The sequence below is a fragment of the Notechis scutatus genome, chromosome 1 (genome assembly GCF_049901735.1).
Source record: "Notechis scutatus isolate UNSWTSFEM ecotype Mainland chromosome 1, rNotScu1.2, whole genome shotgun sequence".
Classification (NCBI taxonomy): Eukaryota; Metazoa; Chordata; class Lepidosauria; order Squamata; family Elapidae; genus Notechis; species Notechis scutatus.
In genome coordinates, this window is record NC_142009.1 from 2865568 (window position 1) to 2892001 (window position 26434).

Below are 26434 nucleotides of genomic sequence, written 5' to 3' on the forward strand. Positions count from 1 at the left end.
ATCTATCTATCTATCTATCTATCTATCTATCTATCTATCTATCTATCTATCTATCTATCTATCTATCATCATCTCTGTGTCTCTATCTATTTATCCATCTATATCATCTCTGTCTGTCTGTCTGTCTGTCTGTCTCTATCTAAGCCGGCTAAAACACCAGTGAGCCAGGAGTTTAGCCATCGTGATGTTCAAAGTCCTATTTTGGATAAGAACATTTATCAGTCCTTGATTGGTAGTTTATCTTATCTCAGTAACTGGTCAAGGCCAGATATTGCATACAGTGTTAATCAATCAGCGAGATTTAACGCTGAGCCAACTGAAAGGCACTGCCAAGCTGCTAAACGTGTGTTAAGATATCTGAAACAAACAATGCATTATGCATTGTATTTGGAGCCAAAAGATGAACTGAGTTTAAATGCATATGCTGATGCAAGTTTTGCTACAGACATAAATACACGAAAATCTACATCGGGTACTGCTGTATTATTGGGAAAAGCATTGATTGGATGGAGATCTATTAGACAGAAACATCTAAGTTTGTCAACAATGAAGGCTGAATTCTCATGTTTGTTTTTACTATGTACAGATTTAGTTTTGTATAAGCAATTATTAATTGATATGGGAATTAATGTAACAGATCCTATTGTTGTTTACGAAGACAACCAATCAGCAATAAAGATGGCTTCAAATATTGCTGTTAAAACAAGAACGAAACACACAGATTTAAGATATTTAAATGTGAGACAATGTGTGCAAAGATTAAGCTGGAATACTGTATGTCAGAAAACAATATAGCAGATCATTTTACAAAGGCCCAAGGCTCCATAAAGCATAAGACTAGCTGTGAAGATTATGGACTTAGAATGTAAGGTTGTATATATTGCCTTACCCAAAAGGGGAGAATGTTGGGAATATAAGTCACCTAACAGGTATTTGGGTTAGAAATATATAAACCAGGATAGACATTTTAAAACTGTATCTTTAAGAGCATGTTAAAAACTGCAATTGGGTGTGGTTACTCAAACGGCCATAAGATGGAGCCAGAAACCTGGGCTGTTTAGTCTTAGCCTTAGTCTCAGAAGAGAGTGTGAGTAAGTCTCTGTTTCCTTCTGTTGGAGAGTATTCCCGTTCCTCCATTTTTCCTAATTGACTGATATTTCTGGATTTAATGTAAGTCTGTTACTGAACTGTTTTTTGACACTGGACTTTGATATTTGGATTATCCCTGGGTTGAAAACTGACTGATTTACTTGTGAATGACTTTGGATTGCTTATTTTGGACTTTGCTTAACGTTTCTGGAAGTAAAAACCTACATTTACTGTACAGTGTATCTGTATGTTCTCTGTGTGTATTATTCCAACGCTACTCTCAAATACGTCTCCTTGTATGCGCTCATTCTCCTAACGGGGAATTACCTCAACACCCTCTGTCCGCAAAATGCAGACTCTAGTAGAGCCCTGCAATTACCTTTTTCTACTTTGGGGTCCTTGGTGCACTCTGAGCTTGGTGGTTTTTCTGGCAGACGTTTCATCGCCATGCTAGGTAATATCATCAAGTGCATAGATAGGAACGGGGTATTGGTGTCTGTAAGCCTTGCAAAGAGAACACTGATGATGGTACTTAGTTGGGTAATGAAACGTCTGCAAGGTAAGAAGCTCAGGGTGTACCAAGGACACCACAGGTTTCCTCTTTCACCTCCTACTCCCTCTCCTCTCCCTCCTCCTGTCCACAAACCCCTCTCCTTTCTAGCACTGATGATGTTACCTAGTTTGGTTATGAAATGTCTCCAAGAAAACCACCAAGCTCAGAGAGCACCAAGGACCTCTCTTTTCCTCCTCCTCCTCCTCCTCCTCCTCGCACACTGCACTCTCTTCTAGCACTGATAATGTTCTCTAGTTGGGCCATGAAACGTCTGCAAGAAAACCACCCAGCTCAGAGAGCATCAAGGACCCCATAATTCTGTCCCTTCTGTCCCTCCTCCTCCTCCTGTCCACACACCTCCTCCCCTTCTAGCACTGAAGGTGTTCTCTAGTTGGGTTATGAAACGTCTCCAAGAAAGCCACCAAGCTCAGGGACTACCAAGGACCCCACCCCAAAAAATGCTGCCTAAACTTAGTTGTCCGTCTTCCGCAAAGTTCATTTGGACTGCATTTCCAATGGAGACCCCCGCTGGATCCCTTCAAGCCCTCTTGGCCGAGGGAACGCTAGAATTCCCAACATCACCCGGTCCAAACTCACCCAGCTCCCCGAAGGCTGCATTGGGGCATCTTCTCTTCCCCCACCGTTTGCTTCAGCAGATGCCGGTAGAAGCCGCTCAGGTCCTTCTGTTTGGTGACATCCAGGGAGGCTGAGTGAGAGAGACGTATTTTTATGTTAGGTTTACTCGGGCACCTTAACAAAGGAAAACCAACAGGCTCAAACATGCGATGAACGGTTGCAGGAACTGGGCCTGGCTAGTCTAGGGAAGGGAAGGACCAGGGGGAGACAGGATAGGGGTGTTCAAATATTTGAAGGTGGGGGTTGGACTAAATGACCTCCAAGGTCCCTTCCAACTCTATTAATCTGACATTAATCTGATTTTAATAAACAAAAGGACCAGGAGAGACAGGAGAACATCTTCCAATATTTGAGGGGCTGCCACAGGGAGGAGGAAGGGGGTCAAGCTATTTTCCAAAGCACCTGAAGGACAAGGAATAATAGATGGAAACTGATCCAGGAGAGATTCAACCTGGAAATGAGGAGGAATTTTCTGACAGTGAGAGCAATGAACCCATGGAACAGAAGTTGCCTTCAGAAGTTGTGGGAGTGTCATCCCTGAAGGTTTTTAAGAAGAGATTGGACTGCCATCTGTCAGAAATGGTGTGGCAGAAACCTCCTGCTTGGGCGGGGGGTTGGACTAGATGACCTCCAAGGTCCCTTCCAATTCTGTTATTCTATATTCAGTGGAACGACATGCCTTTAGAAGTGGTGGGAGCTTCATTCGTGTAAGCTTCCAAGAAGAGACTGGACTGTCATAGGTCAGAAATGGTGTGGGGTCTCCTGCTTGGGTGGGTGGGGGTTGGACTAGATGACTTCCAAGGTCCCTTCCAACTCTGTTATTCTGTTAAAAACAGCTGAGCCGTTTAATGTATTACGAAGTCTTGATCATCTCTATTTGGCTATACAATTGCATTTAAAAATGTTAAATATTTTAAAAATCGACTTAAAAAACAGTAGAAATACAGGTAGTCTTCAACTTACAACTGACTGCTTTGTGACCATTTGAAGTTACAATGGCACCGAAAAAAGGGACTTGTGACTGTTTTTCACACTTAATGACCGTCTTCTCTTAACTGTCTTGCATTACAACCGAAAGCTTGGACTCCGTTGTGGTCGTAAGTCGAGAACCAGGCATTGCCAGGCTCGATTAGGGTCATAAGTCGAGGACTAACCAGAAATTACCGGGTTTGCTTAGGGTCGTAAGTCGAGGAATTCCAGGCATTGCCGGGCTAGATTATGGTCATAAGTCGAGGACTTCCAGTATTTGCCAGGCTCAAATATCGTCGTAAGTCGAGGACTAACCAGTAATTACTGGGTTTGCTTATGGTCATAAGTCGAGGACTTCCTTGCATTGCCGGGCTAGATTATGGTCATAAGTTGAGGATTTCCAGTATTTGCCAGGCTCAAATATCGTCGTAAGTCGAGGACTAACCAGTAATTACTGGGTTTGCTTATGGTCATAAGTCGAGGACTTCCTTGCATTGCCAGGCTAGATTATGGTCATAAATTGAGGATTTCCACTATTTGCCAGGCTCAAATATTGTCGTAAGTCGAGGACTAACCAGTAATTACTGGGTTTGCTTATGGTCATAAGTCGAGGACTTCCTTGCATTGCCGGGCTAGATTATGGTCATAAATTGAGGATTTCCAGTATTTGCCAGGCTCAAATATCGTCGTAAGTCGAGGACTAACCAGTAATTACTGGGTTTGCTTATGGTCATAAGTCGAGGACTTCCTTGCATTGCCGGGCTAGATTATGGTCATAAGTCGAGGATTTCCAGTATTTGCCAGGCTCAAATATTGCCGTATGTCGAGGACTAACCAGCAATGACCAGGTTTGCTTATGGTCGTAAGTCGAGGACTTACAGGAATTGCCAGGGTCAATTAGGGTCGTAAGTCGAGGACTAACCAGTATTTCCCAGGCTTGCTTATGGTCATAAGTCGAGGACTTCCAGTCATTGCCGGGCTAGATTATGGTCATAAGTCGAGGGCTTCCACTATTTGCCAGGCTCAAATATCGTCGTATGTCGAGGACTAACCAGCAATGGCCGGGCTCAATACTGGTCGTAAGTCGAGGACTAACTGCCGGGCTCGATGGTGGTTGTAAGGCGAGGACTGCCCGTGAGCCAGGCACCTGAGCGGCTGCCCTGTCCTCCAAGGCGATTCTTGCTTTGGCGGCTGCAACTGGACCCCCCCCAACGCCCACCCCCGTGGGAAAGCTCACCTTCCATGGCGGCCTCCTTCCTCTCCCGCTCCTCCTCCTCGGCCCGCTCCTGCAGCTTCTTCTTGTAGGCGGCCGTCACGAAGGCCTCCTTGTCCTGGAAGGCGTCCCCTTCCGACTCCCGCTCCTTCTGGATCTTCTTCTCCATCCGACGCTCCTGCTCCTTCTTCCGCAGCTCGGCCGCCTGCAGGATGTTCTGGATGTACTTGGGCTGCCGGGAGGAAGAACGGGGGCGGGTGGGTGGGGGGGAGGGGGGGGCAAAGGGGAATTTTAGGATTATTTGGACGAGGAACCAAAGGAGGAGAAGATATCCAAGACACCTTCCTCCTCTTTTCAATGACAACCCTGTGAGGTGGGCTGGGATAAGAGAGAAGGACTGGCCCAAATCACCCAGGCAGCTTTCATGCCAAAGGCGGGACTAGAACTCCCAGCCTCCTGGGGATTGGCCCAAAGTCACCCAATAGTTTTTCATGCCTAAGGCGGGACTAGAACTCCCAGTCTCCTGGGGATTGGCCCAAAGTCTCCCAGCTGACTTTCATGCCTAAGGCGGGACTAGAACTCCCAGCCTCCTGGGGATTGGCCCAAAGTCACCCAGCTGACTTTCATGCCTAAGGCAGGACTAGAACTCCCAGTCTCCTGGGGATTGGCCCAAAGTCACCCAGTCGGCTTTCATGCCTAAGGCGGGACTAGAACTCCCAGTCTCCTGGTGATTGGCCCAAAGTCACCCAGTTGGCTTTCATGCCTAAGGCGGGACTAGAACTCCCAGTCTCCTGGGGATTGGCCCAAAGTCACCCAGTTGGCTTTCATGCCTAAGGCGGGACTAGAACTCCCAGTCTCCTGGGGATTGGCCCAAAGTCACCCAGTCGGCTTTCATGCCTAAGGCGGGACTAGAACTCCCAGCCTCCTGGTGATTGGCCCAAAGTCACCCAATAGTTTTTCATGCCTAAGGCGGGACTAGAACTCCCAGTCTCCTGGGGATTGGCCCAAAGTCTCCCAGCTGACTTTCATGCCTAAGGCGGGACTAGAACTCCCAGTCTCCTGGGGATTGGCCCAAAGTCACCCAGCTGACTTTCATGCCTAAGGCGGGACTAGGGCTCCCAGTCTCCTGGTGATTGGCCCAGAGACACCCAGTCAGCTTTCAATGCCTTAGGTGGGAGTAGAACTCCCCGTCTCCTGGTGATTCACCCAGATGAGTTTCATGTCTAAGGCGGGACTAGAACTCCCAGTCTCCTGGGGATTGGCCCAAAGTCACCCACAGGTGTGGCCCAAAGTCACCCAGACCACTCTCATGCCTAAGGCAAGAGTAGAATTCACTGCTCCCCAACCACTTGGCCCCGAGGGACCAAGGCCTGCCATGCCAGTGGCTAGCGGAGCTGGCAGCAGAGTCAGACAGTAGCGAGGAGGCTGGGGAGGAACCTGGGCCATCCCTGAAGGCTGAGGAGGGCTCGGATGAGGGCTCTGCGTCCGAGGCAGCAGGCAGGCAGCCTTTGGGCTCGGACAGCAGTGAGGCGGCGGAGCCTCTGGAGCCGGTTCCCAGCCTGCGCATGCACAGAGCTGCCGAAAGGAAGGCACAATTAAGAACTCGGGGTCGACGTGGGAGCAAGGCCACAGATGGACGATGAATGGCCCCTTCCATCAGGATTAAATGAGGAGCAAAAGGGGAGGGGGGCTTTTGCAGGAAACAACGCGTTCATTCATTCGTCCATTTGTTCCAGCATCATGAAGATCTGCCTGTCTAACCCAGCCCTTCCCTGTCAGCACTGAGCGTGGGACTATTTACCGGGCAGCGTTCCAGGATTGATAAAGGCCTGAGCTCATGAGTCTACCTTCACGAGACTGTTGGCCAAGCCGTTGGCTGACTTGCGAACGAAATAAATCCACATTAATGTAATAAAAAGAGGTTTTTTGCCGGGGCTCAGAATTAATTTAGTGCTTTTTGGGGGAGCACTAAGGTACGGCCAGGTACGGACCTTTTTTTCGGCTTTCCCTTCAAGTAAGCTGGCCTGACTCTCCGCCTTCTTCTGCTGGATGTCCTCGTAAATGGTGTCATATTCGTAGACGGTGGAGTCTTCGGCCAGCGCCCTCTGGATCTCCATCTTGGTCTTTGGGGCAGAAAAGAGGGTGGGTGGGCTTTGTTAGCGTCTTCTAGCAGGCAGGTCTAAAATACAGCCGGGTCGCTCGACAGGTAGAGATGGAGGGGGGGGCGTGTCAATGTAATAAACTTAATAAATAAATTTAATAAATTTGATTGTGATGGCTTAACAATAATTGTACGCAGACAATACACTGTTGCATTGAAATGGAATGTTTTACATGTTATATAAATAAAATGAAAATAATAATACATTTAATGGAGAAGAAAATAAATAAATATGATCCCAAGACATTGGAAAAGCACCGTTTTAAAAGGGGAGATGGATGACATGGGCCAGAGGTCTCCAAACTTGGCAACTTCTTCTGGACTTGAAATTGAAGTCCACAAGTCTTAAAGTTGCCAAGTTTGGGGACCCCTGGCATAGACAGACAGACAGAGATGATATAGATGATAGGTACTGTAGAGATGATAGATAGATAGATAGATAGATAGATAGATAGACAGACAGACAGACAGACAGACAGACAGACAGACAGACAGATAGATAGATGTGGATGGATGGGTGGGTGGATGGATGGATGATAGATAGATAGATAGATAGATAGATAGATAGATAGATAGATAGATAGAGAGATAGATAGATAGACAGATAGATAGACAGACAGACAGACAGACAGACAGGTGGATGGATGGATGGATGGATGGATGGAAGAAATGGATGGATAGACAGACAAGTGGATGAATAGATAGAAAGATATAAATGGATGGCCGGACAGATGGATGAATGAATAAAGATTGTAATTAGATACTGTAGAGATATAAAGAGAGATTGTATATATGGTAGATACTGTAGATATAGATAGGCAGAGAGAGATAGAGACAGACAGATAAAGGGACAGACAGACAGACTGACAAATAGGCAGATAAATATAATAGACATTGAAAACAGCATTTTATAAGGTGAGATGGGTGGCATATAATGTAATCAATTAAATAACTAATATAACAGAATTGAAAACAGCATTTTGCAAGATGAGATGGGTGGCACATAACATAATAAATAAATAAAGTTGATCTTAGACAATTGACAACTCAGCCTTTTATAAGACCTGGATCAATCTTGCAAAGCATTATGGGCTGGGGAGCACACCATCTGCTCCTCAAATTGCAAATAGACCATTGCCTGAATTGGTTGCTTATTCTTCCCATTTTTGCCCTTGGGAAAAAATGGAATTGCCAAGTAAGGTACAATATCTATCTATCTATCTATCTATCTATCTATCTATCTATCTATCTGTCTGTCTGTCTGTCTGTCTGTCTGTCTGTCTGTCTGTCTGTCTGTCTGTCTGTCTGTCTGTCTGTCTGTCTGTCTATTATCTATCCTCTCTCTCTCAGGTCTGTCTGTCATCTATCTATCTATCTATCATCTATCTATCTATCTACCTTCTATCTATCTATCTATCTATCTATCTATCTGTCTGTCTGTCTGTCTGTCTGTCTGTCTGTCCGTCCGTCCGTCCGTCCATCCATCCATCCATCCATCCATCCATCCATCCATCCATCCCCCTCTGTATCGTATATCTTTTTACATCTGTCTATCTATCCATCCATCCATCCACCCACCTACCAACCCACACATATAGTCCTCGTCTTACAACCATTTGTTAAGCGGCTGTTTAAAGTTACAACTGCACTGCAACAAGGGACTTATGACTAGTCCTCACACTTACCAAGCCCCCGAATATTGATCATGTGGTCGTAAGTCGAGGACTTCCCGTATTTTGGGGATCTCCCTGCCTTTTTTTTTTTTCCCCCTCACATTGTATTTTGCATCACGAAATTTAGGCAGGAAAGGAGAGACTTGGCTTCGCTGGCTATCCTAGAAATTATTTTCCTCTCTTTTGAGCCGGCTGCTAAATTAAGACTCTGCATTTTGCAATGTGGTGTAAACTACGAGGAGGATCCATGGTAATCTGCAACTTGCCAAAGCTTATTTCTCCCGTAACAACTTGGGCGCTGCCAAAAAAAAAAGAAAAACGAGGGGAAAAACAGGCTTGTATAAAAGTAGAACCATCCGTCAAACAAATAAAGTCATGGAAACTAAAACTGTATTATCATTATTATTATTATTTTTTATGGAGCTAAGACAGCCAGTTCCAGATTTGTTGCCAAGAAGAACAATTGTGTAAAACCTTGGACATAAATCATGTGAAATAGCCCGATAATGAATTCACATCTAAGCTGGTCTATTTACACATTTGGCTGGCTGGTAAGTTGTTGAAGTCATAAAAAGAGATGCGAAGAAGGGGGGGAAAAATAGGATCGACGCTCTCGCATTTGTCTTTAAACATTAGCGTAAACTAATGGGAGTCCAACCTCGGTGACTTTAAGACCTGTTGACTTCAACTCCCAGAATTCCCAGAGGGATCTCGACAGACTTGAACCCTGGGCCCTATCTAACAAAATGAAATCAGTACAATCTTATACTTAGGCAAGAAAAATCAAAAGGTCACATATAGACTGGGTTACTATTAACTTATTAACTATTAAAAGGGATCAACATTAACCTTTGGGGATGGTGATTGAATTCTGAGGTCAATCGAGAATCATGTAGTCTTAGACTCAAAGGGATGGAGGGGACCTTGAAGGTCATCTAGTCCAGCAGTAGCCAACCATTTAGACCTCAGGGAGCACTAACCGGTTCTGTGGGCGTGGTGTAATTTGTGGGTGTGGCTTGGGGGTCATGGGACTGGCTGGGCATGGCTTGTATGTAAATATTATAAATATTTATATCAATATTGAATTTTCTATTAAAAAAAGAGCAACTTTTACCCAAAATCAGGCAAAGCAGGCAGGCAGATTGAGTTGCTCACAGAATCACAGATTCATTCAGAAATCTATCTATCTGCCATCGGCTAGCTCAGTCTGTCACATAAAATTTGCTTGCAAGCAAACTCACAAAATTAACTCACAACACACCATGTGTATAACTATTGAATTTTTTTATTAAAAAAAGAGCAACTTTTACCCAAAATCGGGCAAAGCAGGCAGGTTGAGTTGCTCACAGAATCATTCAGTGATCTATCTATCTGCCATCGGCTAGCTCAGTTTCTCAAATTTGCTTGCCGTGAGTCTGCACTGAATTTGCTTGCAAACAAACCTTCAGTCCTAAGGGAGGTTTGGCTGTGCTTAAAAGCAGAGCCGAAGATCTAAAGACTAGCTAGAAAGCAAGAAATTCAACCATTTCCTGCTTCCTAGCTAATCTAAATCTCCTGGCACAGAACAGATGATGGTCGGAAAAAGGAAAAATAGCAATTTAGCAGGCAAGTTTGCCGGGTAAGGAGTGAGTGGTCGGGGAGGGTTCCCGTGGGCCATGTGGGCGGCGCAGCCTTATGTTTCTGCGCAGCCTGGATTACTTGCTTTGGGGGGGTGCTCTGGGGGTGAGATTTCTCTGCGGCCCACCAAAATTTTCTCATGGCCCACTGGTTGGCGACCGCTGATCTAGTCCAACCCCCCACCAACCCAAGCTTATGACTGTCGGGTGATTAAAATTAAGGTGCTTGGCAGCCGGCACATGTTTATGAACGGGGGCAGCAATCCCTGGGGTCACGCCCCCACCCTTTTTGACCTACCCACAAGCAAACTCAACTTGGATTTACTTAACGACGGTGTGGTTCACTTAACGACCAGGGCGATTCGCTTAACAATCGCCGCCACAAAAAAATATTCTTTTAAAATGGTTGGGCAAAGATTCCCTTAACAGCCTTCTTGGCTTACCAACGGACAATCCAGTCCCAACTGTGCATCGTAAAGTCGAGGACCGTCGTTATACCGGGACAGGGGCGCAGGGAGCACAAAGACCATGTCAAACTTACTTGCTTCATGGCTTGCTTTTTTACGGCTTCCTTCTGAAGGCTCTCACCGACGGAAGACTGTCAGGAAAGAAAATGAAGGTGAGTTAATAACTCATTAAGGCCTGTAGAGATTCTCAGCCATCCAGGTGGCGGTTGTCCCAAAGTTGCCTTTTTTTTGTTCCAAGCTGGACTTTCTTGTTTTTTTTCTTTGAAGATGTTTTGCTTCTCATCCAAGAAGCTTCTTCGGCTCTTGACTGGATGGTAAGGAACAGAAAGGATTGATACTCCTTGCAGACAGCTGGTCATTTGCATCCTTTGAGAGGGTCGTTTGAGGCCACTTGGAGGTTTGTCCGTATCTTCAGAGTCACCTGAGTAGTGCAAATGGGCGTGGAGCCTTCTACAACACAATGCTTTCAGCAGTTCACAATCCTCTCTACAGCCTACACCCATTTGCACTACTCAGGTGACCCCAAGGACACGGATAAACCTCCAGGTGGCCTCAATTACCCTCTAAAAGGATGCAAATGACCAGCTGTCTGCAAGGAATATCCATCCTTCCATTCCCCACCACCCAGTCAGAGCCGAAGAAGCTTCTTGGATGAGAAATGTCTTCAAAAAACCCTGAGGGCGCAGGTAAACCTGCAATTGGCCTCAATGACCCTCTAAAAAGGATGCAAATGACCAGCTGTCTGCAAGGAATATCCATCCTTCCATTCCCCACCACCCAGTCAGAGCCAAAGAAGCTTCTTGGATGAGAAGCGAAACGTCTTCAAAGCAAAACCAAGAAAGTCCAGTTGCCGCCTTGAAAAGCACTTTTGGGACAACTCATGAAGAGATCTGGCTGCACGAGCAGCGGGAATCTGGGTGCAGCGTTCTACTTATAGTATTCAAATTTGGGCGCCCCAATCCTTGGAAACGTGCTGCAGGTAAAATCCTCAACTTACAACCGTTCGTTGAATGAAGTTACAAGGGCACTGGAAAAGGGATTGATCCCAATTGTCGTAGGTCGGGGACTACTGTAGTTTAGAGTCTCCACTGTAACAATAGCTCATTTAGTGACGGCTTCACATTACAATGGTGCTGAAAAAAAAGGATCATTTTTCACACTTACGACTTGCAACCTCTCCCCATGGCTGCGTGATCAAAATTCAGGCGCTTGGCAAGTGACTCACAGTTATGATGGGTCGCAGAGTCCTGGCGTCGCCTGATCCCCTTTTGCGACCTTCTGACTAGCCAAGCCAAAAGGGGGAAAGCCAGGTTCATTTAACCACCGGGTTACTAACTTAAGAACTGCAGTGATTCACTTAACAACAAGCGGCAAGGAAGGTTGTAAAATGGAGCGGAGCTCACTTCACAAGCGTCTCACTTTAGCAACAGGAATTTGGGGCGCAATTGTGCTCCTAAGTCAAGGAATTGTAATCGTGAACACATGGCATGAAGGACTGTGGTTTAGTGTGAAAAAAACACCACATAAGGATGCAAACAATAGAAAAACAGAGTTGGAAGGGACCTCGGAGGTCCTCTAGTCCAACCCCTGCTCAGGCAGGAGTTCCTATATGATTGCAGATAAATGTTTGTTGAATCTTTTCTTAAAACCCTCCAGGGATGGAGGGAGGAAGGGAGGGAGGGAGGGAAGGAAGGAAGGAAGGAAGGAAGGAAGGAAGGAAGGAAGGAAGGAAGGAAGGAAGGAAGGAAGGAAGGAAGGAAGGAAGAATAACAGAGTTGGAAGGGACCCTGGAGGTCTTCTAGTCCAACCCCTGGCTCAAGCAGGAGACCCTAAAGCAGTGGTGGCTAACCTTTTGGGGCTCCCGTGCCAAAAATGGTGCGTGCACTGGCATGTGCTTACTCACGGGCCAGCACCCAGAAGGCAATGCCCCCCACGCCCCCTGCGCATATGCGCACAATGCCCCCCACGATTCCCCCTTACCTGCACTGCGCCTCACAGCCGATTTTCAGCCTGTCAGAGGCTTAAAAAAAAGCCTCCGCAGGCTTTGCAGGCCGAATAATAAGCCCGTTTCATCACTTCCGGTATTACAGGAAGTGACAAAACGGGCCTATTATTCGGCCTGCAGAGTCTTTTTTCAAGCCCTTCTGGGAGGCCGAAAAAGGACTCAAACCAGCCGAAAAATCAGCCGTGAGGCGCACGCATGTGCAGTAATGCAAGGCAAGTTTGCCTGCGGCTCGCGTGTCGTCGGCACAAATGACTCTGCGTGCCACCTGTGGCACCCATGCCATAGGTTCGCCATCACGGCCCTAAACCGTGTCATTCAAATGGCTGCGCAGTCCGTTCCATGGATGGTTTTTAAGGACGAACGATGGCCGTTGCTTCCTGAAGAGCGTCCATTCTTCCCCTCCCCCACATCAGATCTTTTTCTCCATGTTCCACCTGCATGTAGATGAGTCTCCAAAGGTCTTCGTGGTTTGATCAGATGCAGCTGCAAAACCCATCGCTCAACGCGCTTGGAGAAGCCCGAGTGAGCGAAATCCTCTTTTTCAACACCTCTAGAAGGACGGGGGCCCGTGTGAAAAATGGATTTAAAAAAAAAACAAAAACCCCACTCATTTTGGCAGCCGGCGGAGTTTTCCAGTCCTGCTGTGACTCATCCTGAAGGCCCAGGACTACGTACAATCCCCCAAGGAGATGCTGTCACCGCGGCTTCGTAACGTTAGCAGCTGCTCGGGGTTTGTATTTGTGTGCTCGGGTGTGCAATTTAAGTATCCACACTCCCACCCTCTGCGGCCCATGGTGTAGGGTCTCCTCCTGCTTGGGTGGGTGGGGGGGGTTGGACTAGATGACCTACAAGGTCCCTTCCAGCTTTATTCTGAATTAATTAAAGCGGTGGGAGTTTTACGGTTGGAAGCTTTGAAGAAGAGACTGGACTGCCCTCTGTCAGAAATGGTGTAGGGTCTCCTGCTTGGGGGGGTGGGTGGGGACTAGAACAGGGTCGCCAACCTTTTGGACCTCAGGGACTGCCAAACTCATACTTTTAAATCCCGTGGACCAGAGACCCTGGGAAAATCCCCCAAAAAGTCTGCAGGGAAATTCCCACCCCGTTTTCCTACCAATCGTTGTTTATTTGGGATCGTAGGATTCCGTCTCCAGCTCTGTTCGGGAGAGAAAGAGAGAGAGAGAGAGAGAGAGAGAGAGAGAGAGAGAGAGAGAGAGAGAGAGAGAGAGAGAGAGAGAGAGAGAGAGAGAGAGAGAGAGAGAGAGAGAGAGAGAGAGAGAGAGAGAGACTTTTGGCTTCATGCAAGGAAAACAGCAGAAGTCGCAGAAGTCTTTCTTTCTCTCCCAAACTCTGCCAGAAATGAGTCTTTGCCTGGCGCAGCCTCTTGGAGCAGGAGGCCTTGCCGGGTCCCAAAGACTCATTTCTGGTGGAGTTTGGGGGAGAGAAAGAAAGACTTTGGCTGCTTTCCTTGCCTGCAGCCAAAAGCAGAAGCGGACAGAAGCAGCCCGGTGGTCAGGCCAGGCGAGTGGGGCGAGTTCCCCCCCTCCCCTCACTGCCTTGTGTTGTTCGCAATTCCCGCAGGCCATGTGGGCGGCAGAGCCTTGTGTTCCCGCGCAGCCTGGATTAATTGCTTTGGGGGGGACATTTCTCTGCGGACCACCAACATTTTCTCGCGGACCACCGGTGGTCCCCGGCCCACCAGCTGGCAACCACTGGACTGGATGACCTCCAAGGTCCCTTCCAACTCTGTTAATCTAATCTAACCTAATCTAATCCATGCTCACACTGACCTTCAGCGAGGCAACACCGAGATCTGGATGGTGTTTGTTCCCTGACCTTTCCATTCAGATGCCTTGGTTTCCTTCCAACCCCAAGTCAAACATTTCTGCTGCACCCAGGATAACGTGTTCGCAACTTGGTGGTGAAGGATCAGATGATGGCATGTATGTACAGAGGAGGCCCTGGGGACCAGAGGAAGGGTCTTATGTGGAGATAGGACCCAAGGATGGATGGAATGGACATGAGTGAGGAATAGTTTCTGTAGAAGAAATTATATCAATATGTTTCAACATCACTTTCTTGGCAGTACCATAAATGCCGTAGATACACATAATATTTGACAGTTATTTATCGTATTAGTGTTATTAATTCACAGTGCTTTGCTACTATTAATAAAAATATTTTATCTTTAAAGGTCAATCGTTCAAGTATGAAAAGGAATATCATGTTAACACCCAAATATATATATTGCAGGTCTTGGCATGTTCGGGTCTTTTCCCGTGTAAGATTGAGCGCATCTTGGCAACGTTTCGACGAGGTCCCACTCGCCATCTTCAGGCTGGTGCTTTCGGCTTCGTGCCAGTGCAAGCAAAGCGCGATCGGAGCTGCCGTCTCTCTATAAATACTGGTGGGGAGGTTGGCTGTGTTGTCATTTCTTGATTGGTTGATGGAGTTGATGCTTGCAGATTGGCTGGCTTTTTCGTAAGAACATGTGTGGCTGAGGTATTGGCTGTGTGTCTGCCAGCCTCCTGTGTTATAACGACCTGGGTCATGGGCTGTGCGATGACCTTCTGAGTTCTATTGTTTTGACATCCTGGGACTTGTGCTGTAATCTCCTGGGTCATAATGACCTGGGTCATGGGCTGTGTGATGACCTTCTGAGTTCTATTGTTGTGACATCCTGGGTCTTGTGCTGTAATCTCCTGGGTCGTTGGCTGAGTTGCAACATCCTGAGATTTTGTGGTGTAACCTCCTGAGTTCTGTGATGTGATATCCTAAACGAAATGACTTTAAAAGCACAACTATAATGAAGTGGGGAAATACCCAAGTAGCAACGTTTTGGCAGAATCTCATCTGCCATCATCAGGCTTCTGTATTGTGTTCGTCTGTGAGTCAGACTTTCACAGCCGTTTCAGTTTTAAATTTGGTGCTAGCATACTGCTGTGCCAGAATGGTTTTTTCTTCATCCTGATTGGTTGGGAGTTTTGGTCTGTGTTTATTGGTCTTGGAGTTTTCTGTGTTCTGCTTGATTGGTGTTTCTAATATCTTCTGTCTATTTTGTGGCTTTTTTTGTCTATATATGTGTGTGTGTGTGTGTGTGTGTGTGTGTGTGTAGTAATTATAATCTATGTATTACGTTTTAACATTCCGTGAGCATGGGGGGAAATGGGATACACATCTTTAATCGTTCAATCCGAATATAGATATTTACTTAAGTCTCCATTTTTCTAACAGTTCCTCCTTTTCTACAACTTCTCCTTTTTCCTACCTATATACTGGTGTACCAATTTTATTTCCTTTTTTTGACCTTTCTTTATCATGTTTTACTGTCTAACCATTGATACCAGATATTCCAGATTAAGTAGTACTCTGAGTCCTCTTTGTCCTTTAATTTCAATGTGAGTCTATCCATCTCTGCCCAATCCAAAATTTTGCGAATTATGTCATTTGATAAAGTGGTAGACATCTTCCAGGTCTGAGCTAGCGCAATTCGTGCCGCTGTTAATATATGTATAATCAAATATCGAATCTTTGGGGGAATAGTTGTCTTTAATGATTCCCAGGAGAAATAATTCCGGCTTCCACTCCAACCTGCAGTGGGTAATTTCCTCTAGCCACGTTTGTATCTTAATCCAATATTTCTTAATTTCTGGGCACAGCCACCAGACATGAAAAATGGTGCCTTGTGTTTTCTTACCTTTCCAACAATTCAGGTTCAATTTGGGGTACATTTTTGCAAGCCTAGATGGTGCTAAGTGCCATCGATAGAGCATTTTATATACATTACCTTTGTAAGCAACCGATTTTGTCATGGAAAAGTTTTTTTGCCATACGTTTTCCCAGTCATTCAATTCAATATTATGTCCAAAGTTTTTTGCCCAGGGCAACATTGGTCCTTTAACAATTTCCTCTTCTAAATCAAAATTTAGCAAATATTTGTATATTTTCGAGATTATTTTTTCTTCAGGTCCTAACAATATTTTATCTAATTGAGATGTTTTTATTTCGAATCCAAATTCTTCTAAATCATTTTTATATCTCATCTGTACTTGAAGATATGGCCACCAATCTATAAATATTCCTTGTGTTTCTAATTCTTGAGTTGTTTTGAGTTTTCCTTGATTATCCAAAAGTTGATAATATTTAAGTTTTTTTACTGATATCCAAGTATTTGGGTGGATTATTGCCTCCATAGTGGACAGCCAGCCTGGAATTTTGGTATAGTGTTTCTTCCTGATTTCTCCCCAAATGTTTATCAGTGAATCTTGCAAGACATGTCTATAAAAGTAGGAGTGATTCTTATTCCTGGGGTCCCATATGAAGGCATGCCATCCTATTTGCATATCACATCCTTCTAATATTAAGATTCTCTTGTTTTCTGATTTAATCCAGTCTTTAATCCATATTAAAGATGCTGCTTTGTAGTAGATCTCTGATATTGGGAGTCCAAAGCCACCTCTGCTTTTACTCTCCTGTAGATAAATTGATTTTATTTGTGCTTTTTTCCCTGACCATAGTTATTTTGTTTAGCTCTTTGAAAACTTTTTAAATTTAATTTTATTGGAATAGTTTGGAACAAATATAACAGTTTGGGTAGGATATTCATTTTAATTGTAGCTATTTTCCCTAAGAATGAGATCTGTAATTTACTCAATTTTTCCAGGTCATTTTTTATCTGCTGTATCATTTTTATATAATTATCTTTTTTTTAAGGCTGAGCTGCTTGCTCTTAACCAAATACCTAAATATTTAACTTTTTTTAACAACTTGGAGACCCATTGCTTCTTCTAATTCCCTTTCGTCTTTTACCGTCAGGTTTTTAACTAGCGTTTTGGTTTTATCTTTATTTTGAGGCCTGCTACTTTGCCAAATTTTCCTATTTTCTGCAATAATATCGGACAACTCATAAAACATTCCTATGCCTGTTTTAATAGTTGCCATTAAAAAAACGGGGGAATCTGGAAGAGCACTGCAACAGTTTGGAAGCGGAAGTACATTCCAACTCTTTATCTTAAAAAGATTGTAACTAAAACACCAGAGCTTTTTGCTTTTTGCAAATGTATTTAATTGGAGAACGTGATTGATGACACCCATCCTGTGAAGGTGGCTCAATTGGAGAATCTGATTTATGACACCACCGGGGCGGGGGGGAACAGGGTCACAGAGGGGACTGTTAAATTATGTATGCCAGAGTTGACTTCATACAGGTTAATGCCGATATGACGCTTCTAATAAATCTTGTGAGGTTTTTTGAAGTTTGGCTTGAGAATCATTATTTAATTAGAGCAATTGCTGGAATCCTGACAGAGGGGCTGCCCCAGAGATGAGGAGGGGGGTCAAGCTGTTTTCCAAAGCACCTGAAGGCCAGACAAGGAATAATGGATGGAAACTGACCAAGGAGAGATTCAACCTGGAAATAAGGAGAAACTTTCTGACAGTGAGAACAATCCACCCATGGAAGTGGTGGGAGCTTCATCCCTGGAGGCTTCCAAGAAGAGACTGGACTTCCATCAGTCAGAAATGGTGTAGGGTGTTCTTCTTGGGCAGGGGGGTTGGACTAGATGACCGACAAGGTCCCTTCCAACTCTGTTAATCTGTAATCTGTTCTCCAAAGCACCAGAAGGCAGGAGAAGCAGCAATGGATGAAAACAGATCAAGGAGAGAAGCAACCTAGAATTAAGCAGGAATTCCTAACAGTGAAAGCAATTAACCTGTGGAACAGCTTGCCACCAGAAGTCGTGGCTGCTCCAACACTGGAGGCTTTTAAGAAGAATCAGAATAGAGCTGGAAGGGACCTTGGAGGTCTTCTAGTCCAGCCCCCTGCTCAAGGACGGACCGGACAGCCATTTCTTTGAAATGGCATGGGGGCCTCCTGCTTGATCAGGGGGTTGGACTAGAAGACCTCCAAGGTCCCTTCTGTTATTCCGACCTTCTGGTTCTTCCTAATAAGTTCCAAAGGGCTTCCTCAGCAGGTGTCACACAAGTGTGGAGTTCGAGGAGAGCCACCTCTGTTCGGCGTGCAAGAAAGCCAAAGGGCTGGTGGCTCTCCGGCCTGCTTTGAAAAACTTTTCAGAGCTGGAGAAACCGCCAGCTCTTCAGGGACACCTGTCCACTCTGGGGGAGATCTCGGGAAGTTTTGAGTTCGATTTAAAGAGGGAGACCGATTGCACATTTTGATACGATGCTTCTATTGGGCTGCCACTGGGTTGATTCTTCTATTCCAGTTTTTTTCCCCCAATCTTATCAATGTGAAGATGGGTGGACTTCAATTCCCACAATACCCAGGGCTGTCTGGGGAATCCTGGGAGTTGAAGTCCACTCATCTTGAAGCACGCTATCTAGATCAGGGGTCTCCAACCTTGGCAACTTTAAGACTGGTGGACTTCAACTCCCAGAATTCCTCAGCCAGCTTTGCTGGCTGAGGAATTCTGGGAGTTGAAGTCCACCAGTCTTAAAGTTGCCAAGGTTGGAGACCCTGATCTAGAGTATGCTGGGACATGACGTTGACACATCTTAAAGCAGGCTGTCTTTGGAATTCTGGGAGCTGAAGTCCAGCCCTCTCAAAGCAATCTGAGTGGGGAATTCTGGGAGTGGAAGCTCACCCATCTTAAAGGATGCTGGCTGGGGGATTCTGGGAGTGGAAGTCCACCCATCTTAAAGGATGCTGGCTGGGGGATTCTGGGAGTGGAAGCCCACCCTCTTAAAGGATGCTGGCTGGGGATTCTGGGAGTGGAAGCCCACCCTCTTAAAGGATGCTGGCTGGGGATTCTGGGAGTGGAAGCCCACCCCTCTTAAAGGATGCTGGCGGGGATTCTGGGAGTGGAAGTCCTCCCATCTTAAAGGATGCTGGCTGGATTAATCTGGGAGTAGAAGCCCACCCGTTGTAAAGCATTCAGACTTGGGAATTCTGGGAGTGGAAGCCCAGCCATCTTAAAGGATGCTGGCTGGGGATTCTGGGAGTGGAAGCCCTCCTCTTAAAGGATGCTGGCTGGGGATTCTGGGGTGGAAGCCCACCCCTCTTAAAGGATGCTGGCCGGGGATTCTGGGAGTGGAAGTCCTCCCATCTTAAAGGATGCTGGCTGGATTAATCTGGGAGTAGAAGCCCACCCGTTGTAAAGCATTCAGACTTGGGAATCCTGGGAGTGGAAGCCCAGCCATCTTAAAGGATGCTGGCTGGGGGATTCTGGGAGTGGAAGCCCACCCCTCTTAAAGGATGCTGGCTGGGGGATTCTGGGAGTGGAAGCCCACCCCTCTTAAAGGATGCTGGCCGGGGGATTCTGGGAGTGGAAGTCCTCCCATCTTAAAGGATGCTGGCTGGATTAATCTGGGAGTAGAAGCCCACCCGTTGTAAAGCATTCAGACTTGGGAATTCTGGGAGTGGAAGCCCAGCCATCTTAAAGGATGCTGGCTGGGGGATTCTGTGAGTGGAAGTCCTCCTCTTAAAGGATGCTGGCTGGGGGATTCTGGGAGTGGAAGCCCACCCCTCTTAAAGGATGCTGGCTGGGGATTCTGGGAATGGAAGCCCACCCCTCTTAAAGCAGGCCGGCTGGGGGATTCTGGGAGTGGAAGTCTTCCTGTTGCCAAGGGACTCAACGTTGCTCAGGAGGGATGCAAGGACAGAGAGAGCATCCCACTCCTGCACACCATAGCTTGGCCTGAGCGCGCTAAGGGTGCAAGTGAGGGGAGATTAAGCAGACAATGCAAACCCTACAAGAGCCTCTTTTTAGGTACACAACATCTCTAAAGAGGCCCACCTGCCACTTGTTTGGCCAGGAACCGGGGAAAGAAACAGCGCCAGCAGCACGAAGGGGTTACAATTTCCTGTTGTGCTGCCAGGGCCGAGAGAGAGAGATAGATAGAAACTTCCTGTCCTTTTGTGTTATTTCGACTTATCGGCAGGGCGTTTATTAAAGCAACCTGACAGAGTCAGCAATCCGGCCGCGAGATTTCTTTGTCCGCAAACAGGGTCCCTCTCTCTCTCTCTCTCGTTTTTTTTTTTAATTCCTTGGCGACAGAGAGATTGGAGATAGAACAATTTTTTCCCCCCTCCCCGATGATATTTTTACTGGAAGGGAGCAGACTCTTAACCCTACAAAAAGTACCAGGATACAGGCGATCTGTTATTTGACGAGGAAAAAAAACAAACAAAAAAATGGAATGTAAAGCCAGCGTGCGTTGGAAACTTAGCTCGGGCGACAGGGTCTGGCTTGGCCAGAGGCTCAACTGCTAAAAAGGTGACAATAAACAGGTTACAAAAAAAAAAAAAAAAAAAACACGACGTAGTACCGGGAGAGGAGATTATTGGTAGCTGAGGGTGGAACTATGGGTGATTTCTTGGTGATGTCTTGAGCTTGGAGGTTTTCCTGGCAGACGTTTTCATGACCTGACTAGGTAATAGCATCAGTGCTAGAAGGGGGCAGGAGGAGGAGGATGGCAACCACTGTGGGGTCCCTGGTGCTCTCTGAGCCTGGTTGTTTTCTTGCAGAAGTTTCATGACCCAACTAGGTAACATCATCAGTGCTGGAAGGAAGGAAGGAAGGAAGGAAGGAAGGAAGGGAGGGAGGGAGGGAGGGAGGGAGGGAGGGGGAGGAAGGAGGGAGGGAGGGAGGGAGGGAGGGAGGTAGGGAGGGAGGAAGGAAGGAAGGAGAATAGGAAGATAGTTGGGTCCTTGGTGCTCTCTGAGCTGGGTGGTTTCCTTGCAGACATTTCATAACCCAACTAGGTAACATCATCAGGGCTGGAAGGAAGGAAGGAAGGAAGGAAGGAAGGAAGGAAGGAAGGAAGGAAGGAAGGAAGGAAGGAAGGAAGGAAGGAAGGAAGGAAGGAAGGAAGGAGAAGAGGAAGATAGTTGGGTCCTTGATGCTCTCTGATCCTGGTTGTTTTCTTGCAAACATTTCATGACCCAACTAGGTAACATCATCACTGTTAGAAGGAAGAATGTGCTTTTCTGAGTGGAGGAGGAGGAAGAGGAGGAGGAGGAAGAGGAGGAGGAGGAAGAGGAGGAGGAGGAGAAGCAAGAGGAGGAGGAGGACTGGTGTAGGGTCTTTGGTGCGCTTCCTGATTTCCAAACCAGGTAACCTCATCAGGGCTAGTGTATTTTGTATTCTACTGCACTGGAAAAAGTTGGAAGTCACTGCTATTTCCCCCCCGCCTCTTACTTTGCGCCCCCTTTTCCCTTCTTTTCCTTCCCTGATTCTCCTTGTTTCTATCTGTATTTTATCTTACAATAAATTTCAATGAAAAAAAGAAGAAGAAACTTCTACTGAAGAAGAAGTACCAATGGAAGAGATTATTGGTAGCCGAGGGTGGAACTGTGGGTGGTTTCTTAGTGCTGTCTCAGCTTGGTGGTTTTCTTGCAGACGTTTCATGACCTGACTAGGCAATAGCTTCAGTGCTAGCAGGGATTGGAATTTGCTCCTATTTTATATGCAGTAGCTTATCCTGACAGGTATTTGTGAGTGTTTAGTTTTCTCCTTGGAAATTCCTTGCTTGTTTTCTTGCTGATTGGACAAACTACTGTATAGAAAGAAGGAACAAGCATCCCTCCCTTCCAGCACTGGTGATGTTGCCTAGCTGGGTCATGAAACGTTCAAGCTCAGAGAACACCAAGGAGGCCACAGTCCTCCTCCTCCTCCTCCAAACCCTACTCCCTTTTGATGATGTTCCCTAGTTGGGTCATGAAACGCCTGCAAGAAAACCACCCAGCTCAGAGAACACCAAGGACTCCTCAGTCCTCCTCCTCCTCCCTTCTAGCACTGATGATGTTGCCTAGTTGGGTCATGAAACGTCTGTAAGAAAACCACCCGGCTCAGAGAGCACCAAGGACCCCACAATTCTCCTCCTCCTCCTCTTCTCCGCAAACACAACACACTCACACACACCCTTTCCAGCATTGATGATGTTCCCTACTTAGGTCATGAAATGTCTGCAAAAAAACAACAGAGTTCAGAGAGCACCAAGGACCTCAAAGTCCTCCTCCTCTAACCTCCCTCGCTTCTAGCACTGATGATGTTCCCTAGCTGGATTCTGGGAGTGGAAGTCCACCCCTTTTATTTTTTTAATAATAGAAGAAGGCTGGGTAGGGAATTCTGGGAGTGGAAGTCCTCGCCTCTTAAATCATGGCTGGGAGTGGAAGTCTACCCATCTTAATTTTTTTAATAATTTGTTTTATTTTCTTTTTTACGAACAATCCATCTTCAGTTTTAAACAGTGTGACATCGGGATACAAATATCTTGTGCAACAACCATTACAATGAATACGTATTCATTTCTATAATATCAATACTCCATACTTACTTTCTACTGCTATACATAATATATCTGATTATTATGATAATCCCTAAAGTGGAAGTCCACCCATCTTAAACCATGCTTTCTGGGGGATTCTGGGAGTGGAAGCCCTCCCCTCTTAAAGCAGGCTGGCTGGGGGATTCTGGGAGTGGAAGTCCTCCCTCTTAAAGCAGGTTGGCTGGGGGATTCTGGGAGTGGAAATCCACCCTCTTAAATCATGGCTGGCTGGGGATTCTGGGAGTTGAAGTCCAGCCCTCTTAAAGCAGGCTGGCTGGGGGATTCTGGGAGTGGAAGCCCTCCTCTTAAAGCAGGTTGGCTGGGGGATTCTGGGAGTGGAAGCCCTCCTCTTAAAGCAGGTTGGCTGGGGGATTCTGGGAGTGGAAGTCCTCCCTCTTAAAGCAGGCTGGCTGGGGGATTCTGGGAGTTGAAGTCCTCCCCTCTTAAAGCAGGTTGGCTGGGGATTCTGGGAGTGGAAGTCCTCCCCTCTTAAAGCAGGCTGGCTGGGGGATTCTGGGAGTGGAAGCCCTCCCCTCTTAAAGCAGGCTGGCTGGGGATTCTGGGAGTGAAGTCCTCCCCTCTTAAAGCAGGTTGGCTGGGGGATTCTGGGAGTTGAAGTCCAGCCCTCTTAAAGCAGGCTGGCTGGGGGATTCTGGGAGTGGAAGCCCACCCCTCTTAAAGCAGGCTGGCTGGGGGATTCTGGGAGTGGAAGCCCACCCCTCTTAAAGCAGGTTGGCTGGGGGATTCTGGGAGTTGAAGTCCAGCCCTCTTAAATCATGGCTGGCTGGGGGATTCTGGGAGTGGAAGCCCACCCTCTTAAAGCAGGCTGGCTGGGGATTCTGGGAGTGGAAGCCCACCCCTCTTAAAGCAGGTTGGCTGGGGATTCTGGGAGTTGAAGTCCAGCCCTCTTAAAGCAGGCTGGCTGGGGATTCTGGGAGTGGAAGCCCTCCCCCTCTTAAAGCAGGCTGGCTGGGGGATTCTGGGAGTGGAAGCCCTTCCTCTTAAAGCAGGCTGGCTGGGGGATTCTGGGAGTGGAAGCCCACCCCTCTTAAAGCAGGTTGGCTGGGGATTCTGGGAGTTGAAGTCCAGCCCTCTTAAAGCAGGCTGGCTGGGGATTCTGGGAGTGGAAGCCCACCCCTCTTAAAGCAGGCTGGCTGGGGGATTCTGGGAGTGGAAGCCCACCCTCTTAAAGGATGCTGGCTGGGGATTCTGGGAGTGGAAGCCCTCCCCTCTTAAAGCAGGCTGGCTGGGGATTCTGGGAGTGGAAGCCCACCCCTCTTAAAGCAGGTTGGCTGGGGGATTCTGGGAGTTGAAGTCCAGCCCTCTTAAAGCAGGCTGGCTGGGGGATTCTGGGAGTGGAAGTCCTCCCCTCTTAAAGCAGGCTGGCTGGGGGATTCTGGGAGTGGAAGCCCACCCTCTTAAAGCAGGCTGGCTGGGGATTCTGGGAGTGGAAGCCCACCCTCTTAAAGCAGGCTGGCTGGGGATTCTGGGAGTGGAAGTCCTCCTCTTAAAGCAGGCTGGCTGGGGGATTCTGGGAGTGGAAGTCCTCCCTCTTAAAGCAGGTTGGCTGGGGGATTCTGGGAGTTGAAGTCCAGCCCTCTTAAAGCAGGCTGGCTGGGGATTCTGGGAGTGGAAATCCTCCCCTCTTAAAGCAGGCTGGCTGGGGATTCTGGGAGTGGAAGCCCACCCTCTTAAAGCAGGTTGGCTGGGGGATTCTGGGAGGTGAAGTCCAGCCCTCTTAAAGCAGGCTGGCTGGGGATTCTGGGAGTGGAAGCCCTCCTCTTAAAGCAGGCTGGCTGGGGGATTCTGGGAGTGGAAGCCCTCCTCTTAAAGCAGGCTGGCTGGGGGATTCTGGGAGTGGAAGCCCACCCCTCTTAAAGCAGGTTGGCTGGGGGATTCTGGGAGTTGAAGTCCATCCCTCTTAAAGCCTGCTGGCTGGGGGATTCTGGGAGTGGAAGTCCTCCCCTCTTAAAGCAGGCTGGCTGGGGGATTCTGGGAGTGGAAGCCCACCCCTCTTAAAGCAGGCTGGCTGGGGATTCTGGGAGTGGAAGCCCACCCTCTTAAAGCAGGCTGGCTGGGGATTCTGGGAGTGGAAGCCCACCCTCTTAAAGCAGGCTGGCTGGGGATTCTGGGAGTGGAAGTCCACCCCTCTTAAAGCAGGCTGGCTGGGGGATTCTGGGAGTGGAAGTCCACCCTCTTAAAGCATGGCTGGCTGGGGGATTCTGGGAGTGGAAGCCCACCCCTCTTAAAGCAGGCTGGCTGGGGATTCTGGGAGTGGAAATCCACCCTCTTAAATCATGGCTGGCTGGGGATTCTGGGAGTGGAAGCCCACCCCTCTTAAAGCAGGCTGGCTGGGGGATTCTGGGAGTGGAAGCCCACCCCTCTTAAAGCAGGCTGGCTGGGGATTCTGGGAGTGGAAGTCCACCCTCTTAAAGCAGGCTGGCTGGGGATTCTGGGAGTGGAAGCCCACCCTCTTAAAGCAGGCTGGCTGGGGATTCTGGGAGTGGAAGTCCACCCCTCTTAAAGCAGGCTGGCTGGGGGATTCTGGGAGTGGAAGCCCACCCTCTTAAAGCAGGCTGGCTGGGGATTCTGGGAGTGGAAATCCACCCCTCTTAAAGCAGGCTGGCTGGGGATTCTGGGAGTGGAAATCCACCCCTCTTAAATCATGGCTGGCTGGGGGATTCTGGGAGTGGAAGTCCACCCCTCTTAAAGCATGGCTGGCTGGGGGATTCTGGGAGTGGAAGCCCACCCTCTTAAAGCAGGCTGGCTGGGGGATTCTGGGAGTGGAAGCCCACCCTCTTAAATCATGGCTGGCTGGGGATTCTGGGAGTGGAAGCCCACCCTCTTAAAGCAGGCTGGCTGGGGGATTCTGGGAGTGGAAATCCACCCCTCTTAAATCATGGCTGGCTGGGGAATTGTGGACATTACTAACTTAACGGCAGCGATTCCAGTAACAATTACGGTAGGAAAGATTGCAAAGCTCCTGATTTCATTAGGGCCCCTTCTGGAATCCTGACCCTCACTTAAAAAGGGTCTCGCTTAGCAACAGAGAGTAGGACTCAAATGGTGGTCATAAAATTGAGGACTGCCTCCACTTGAAAAAAACAGAAAGGGAACAACTGCCTCTTCACACAAGTAAGCGATTAGGAACACCTTAATGAAAGGCGGGGAGTGATATTTTTTAAAAGGGAAGGGAAGTTTTCTATCTGATGTGCCATCAGCTCGGCCGAGGCAGGTATGCCGGACTTTTAATATTAGCGTTCAGTTATAAATACTCCAACTTCAGAGACGCCAGGCCTAACTTTCCTCTGATAAGAGAGCAGCCAGGAAATGAAACCCTCTCCGGAGCACCTGCTTATCTCCAAAAGGCCCTAAAATTATTACTGAACTAATAAAGTAATTTTGCTTTTTTAAAGAAAGGATGTCTCTCTCTCTCTCTCTCTTTTTTTTAATGATAAAGGCAGGCGCTAGATTTATTACGACATGGGGAGCTGGGAAATAATGGGAGGTTTTTTAAAAAACTTTACAATCTCCACCCCCCCTGGCAGCACGGTCACACAACCACAACTGAAAGATTCCCATACCCGTTAATATCGCCCCACCGGGGTGGTATTTTTGAACTCTCCAGCACTTTATTAGCCAATAGGTAGCCCATCTAGCCCTAGAATAGAATAACAGAGTTGGAAGGGACCTTGGAGGTCTTCTAGTCCAACCCCCTGCCTTGGCAAGGAACCCTATACAACTTCAGACAAATGGTGATCCAATCTT

General features: G+C 47.3%; 1 protein-coding gene across 1 annotated transcript in view; it reads right to left on the reverse strand.

Moving 5' to 3' along the window:
• The window catches only part of NSRP1 (nuclear speckle splicing regulatory protein 1), a 39995-nt gene that overhangs the window by 3444 nt on the left and 10117 nt on the right, over positions 1–26434 (reverse strand). Inside the window, exons 3-6 of the mRNA XM_087955817.1 lie at positions 10452–10508; positions 6452–6583; positions 4485–4692; positions 2240–2348 (exon numbers count right to left, since the gene is read on the reverse strand). Coding sequence (XP_087811943.1) covers positions 2240–2348; positions 4485–4692; positions 6452–6583; positions 10452–10508 — 506 coding nt within the window. The remainder of the gene's footprint in view (positions 1–2239; positions 2349–4484; positions 4693–6451; positions 6584–10451; positions 10509–26434) is intronic.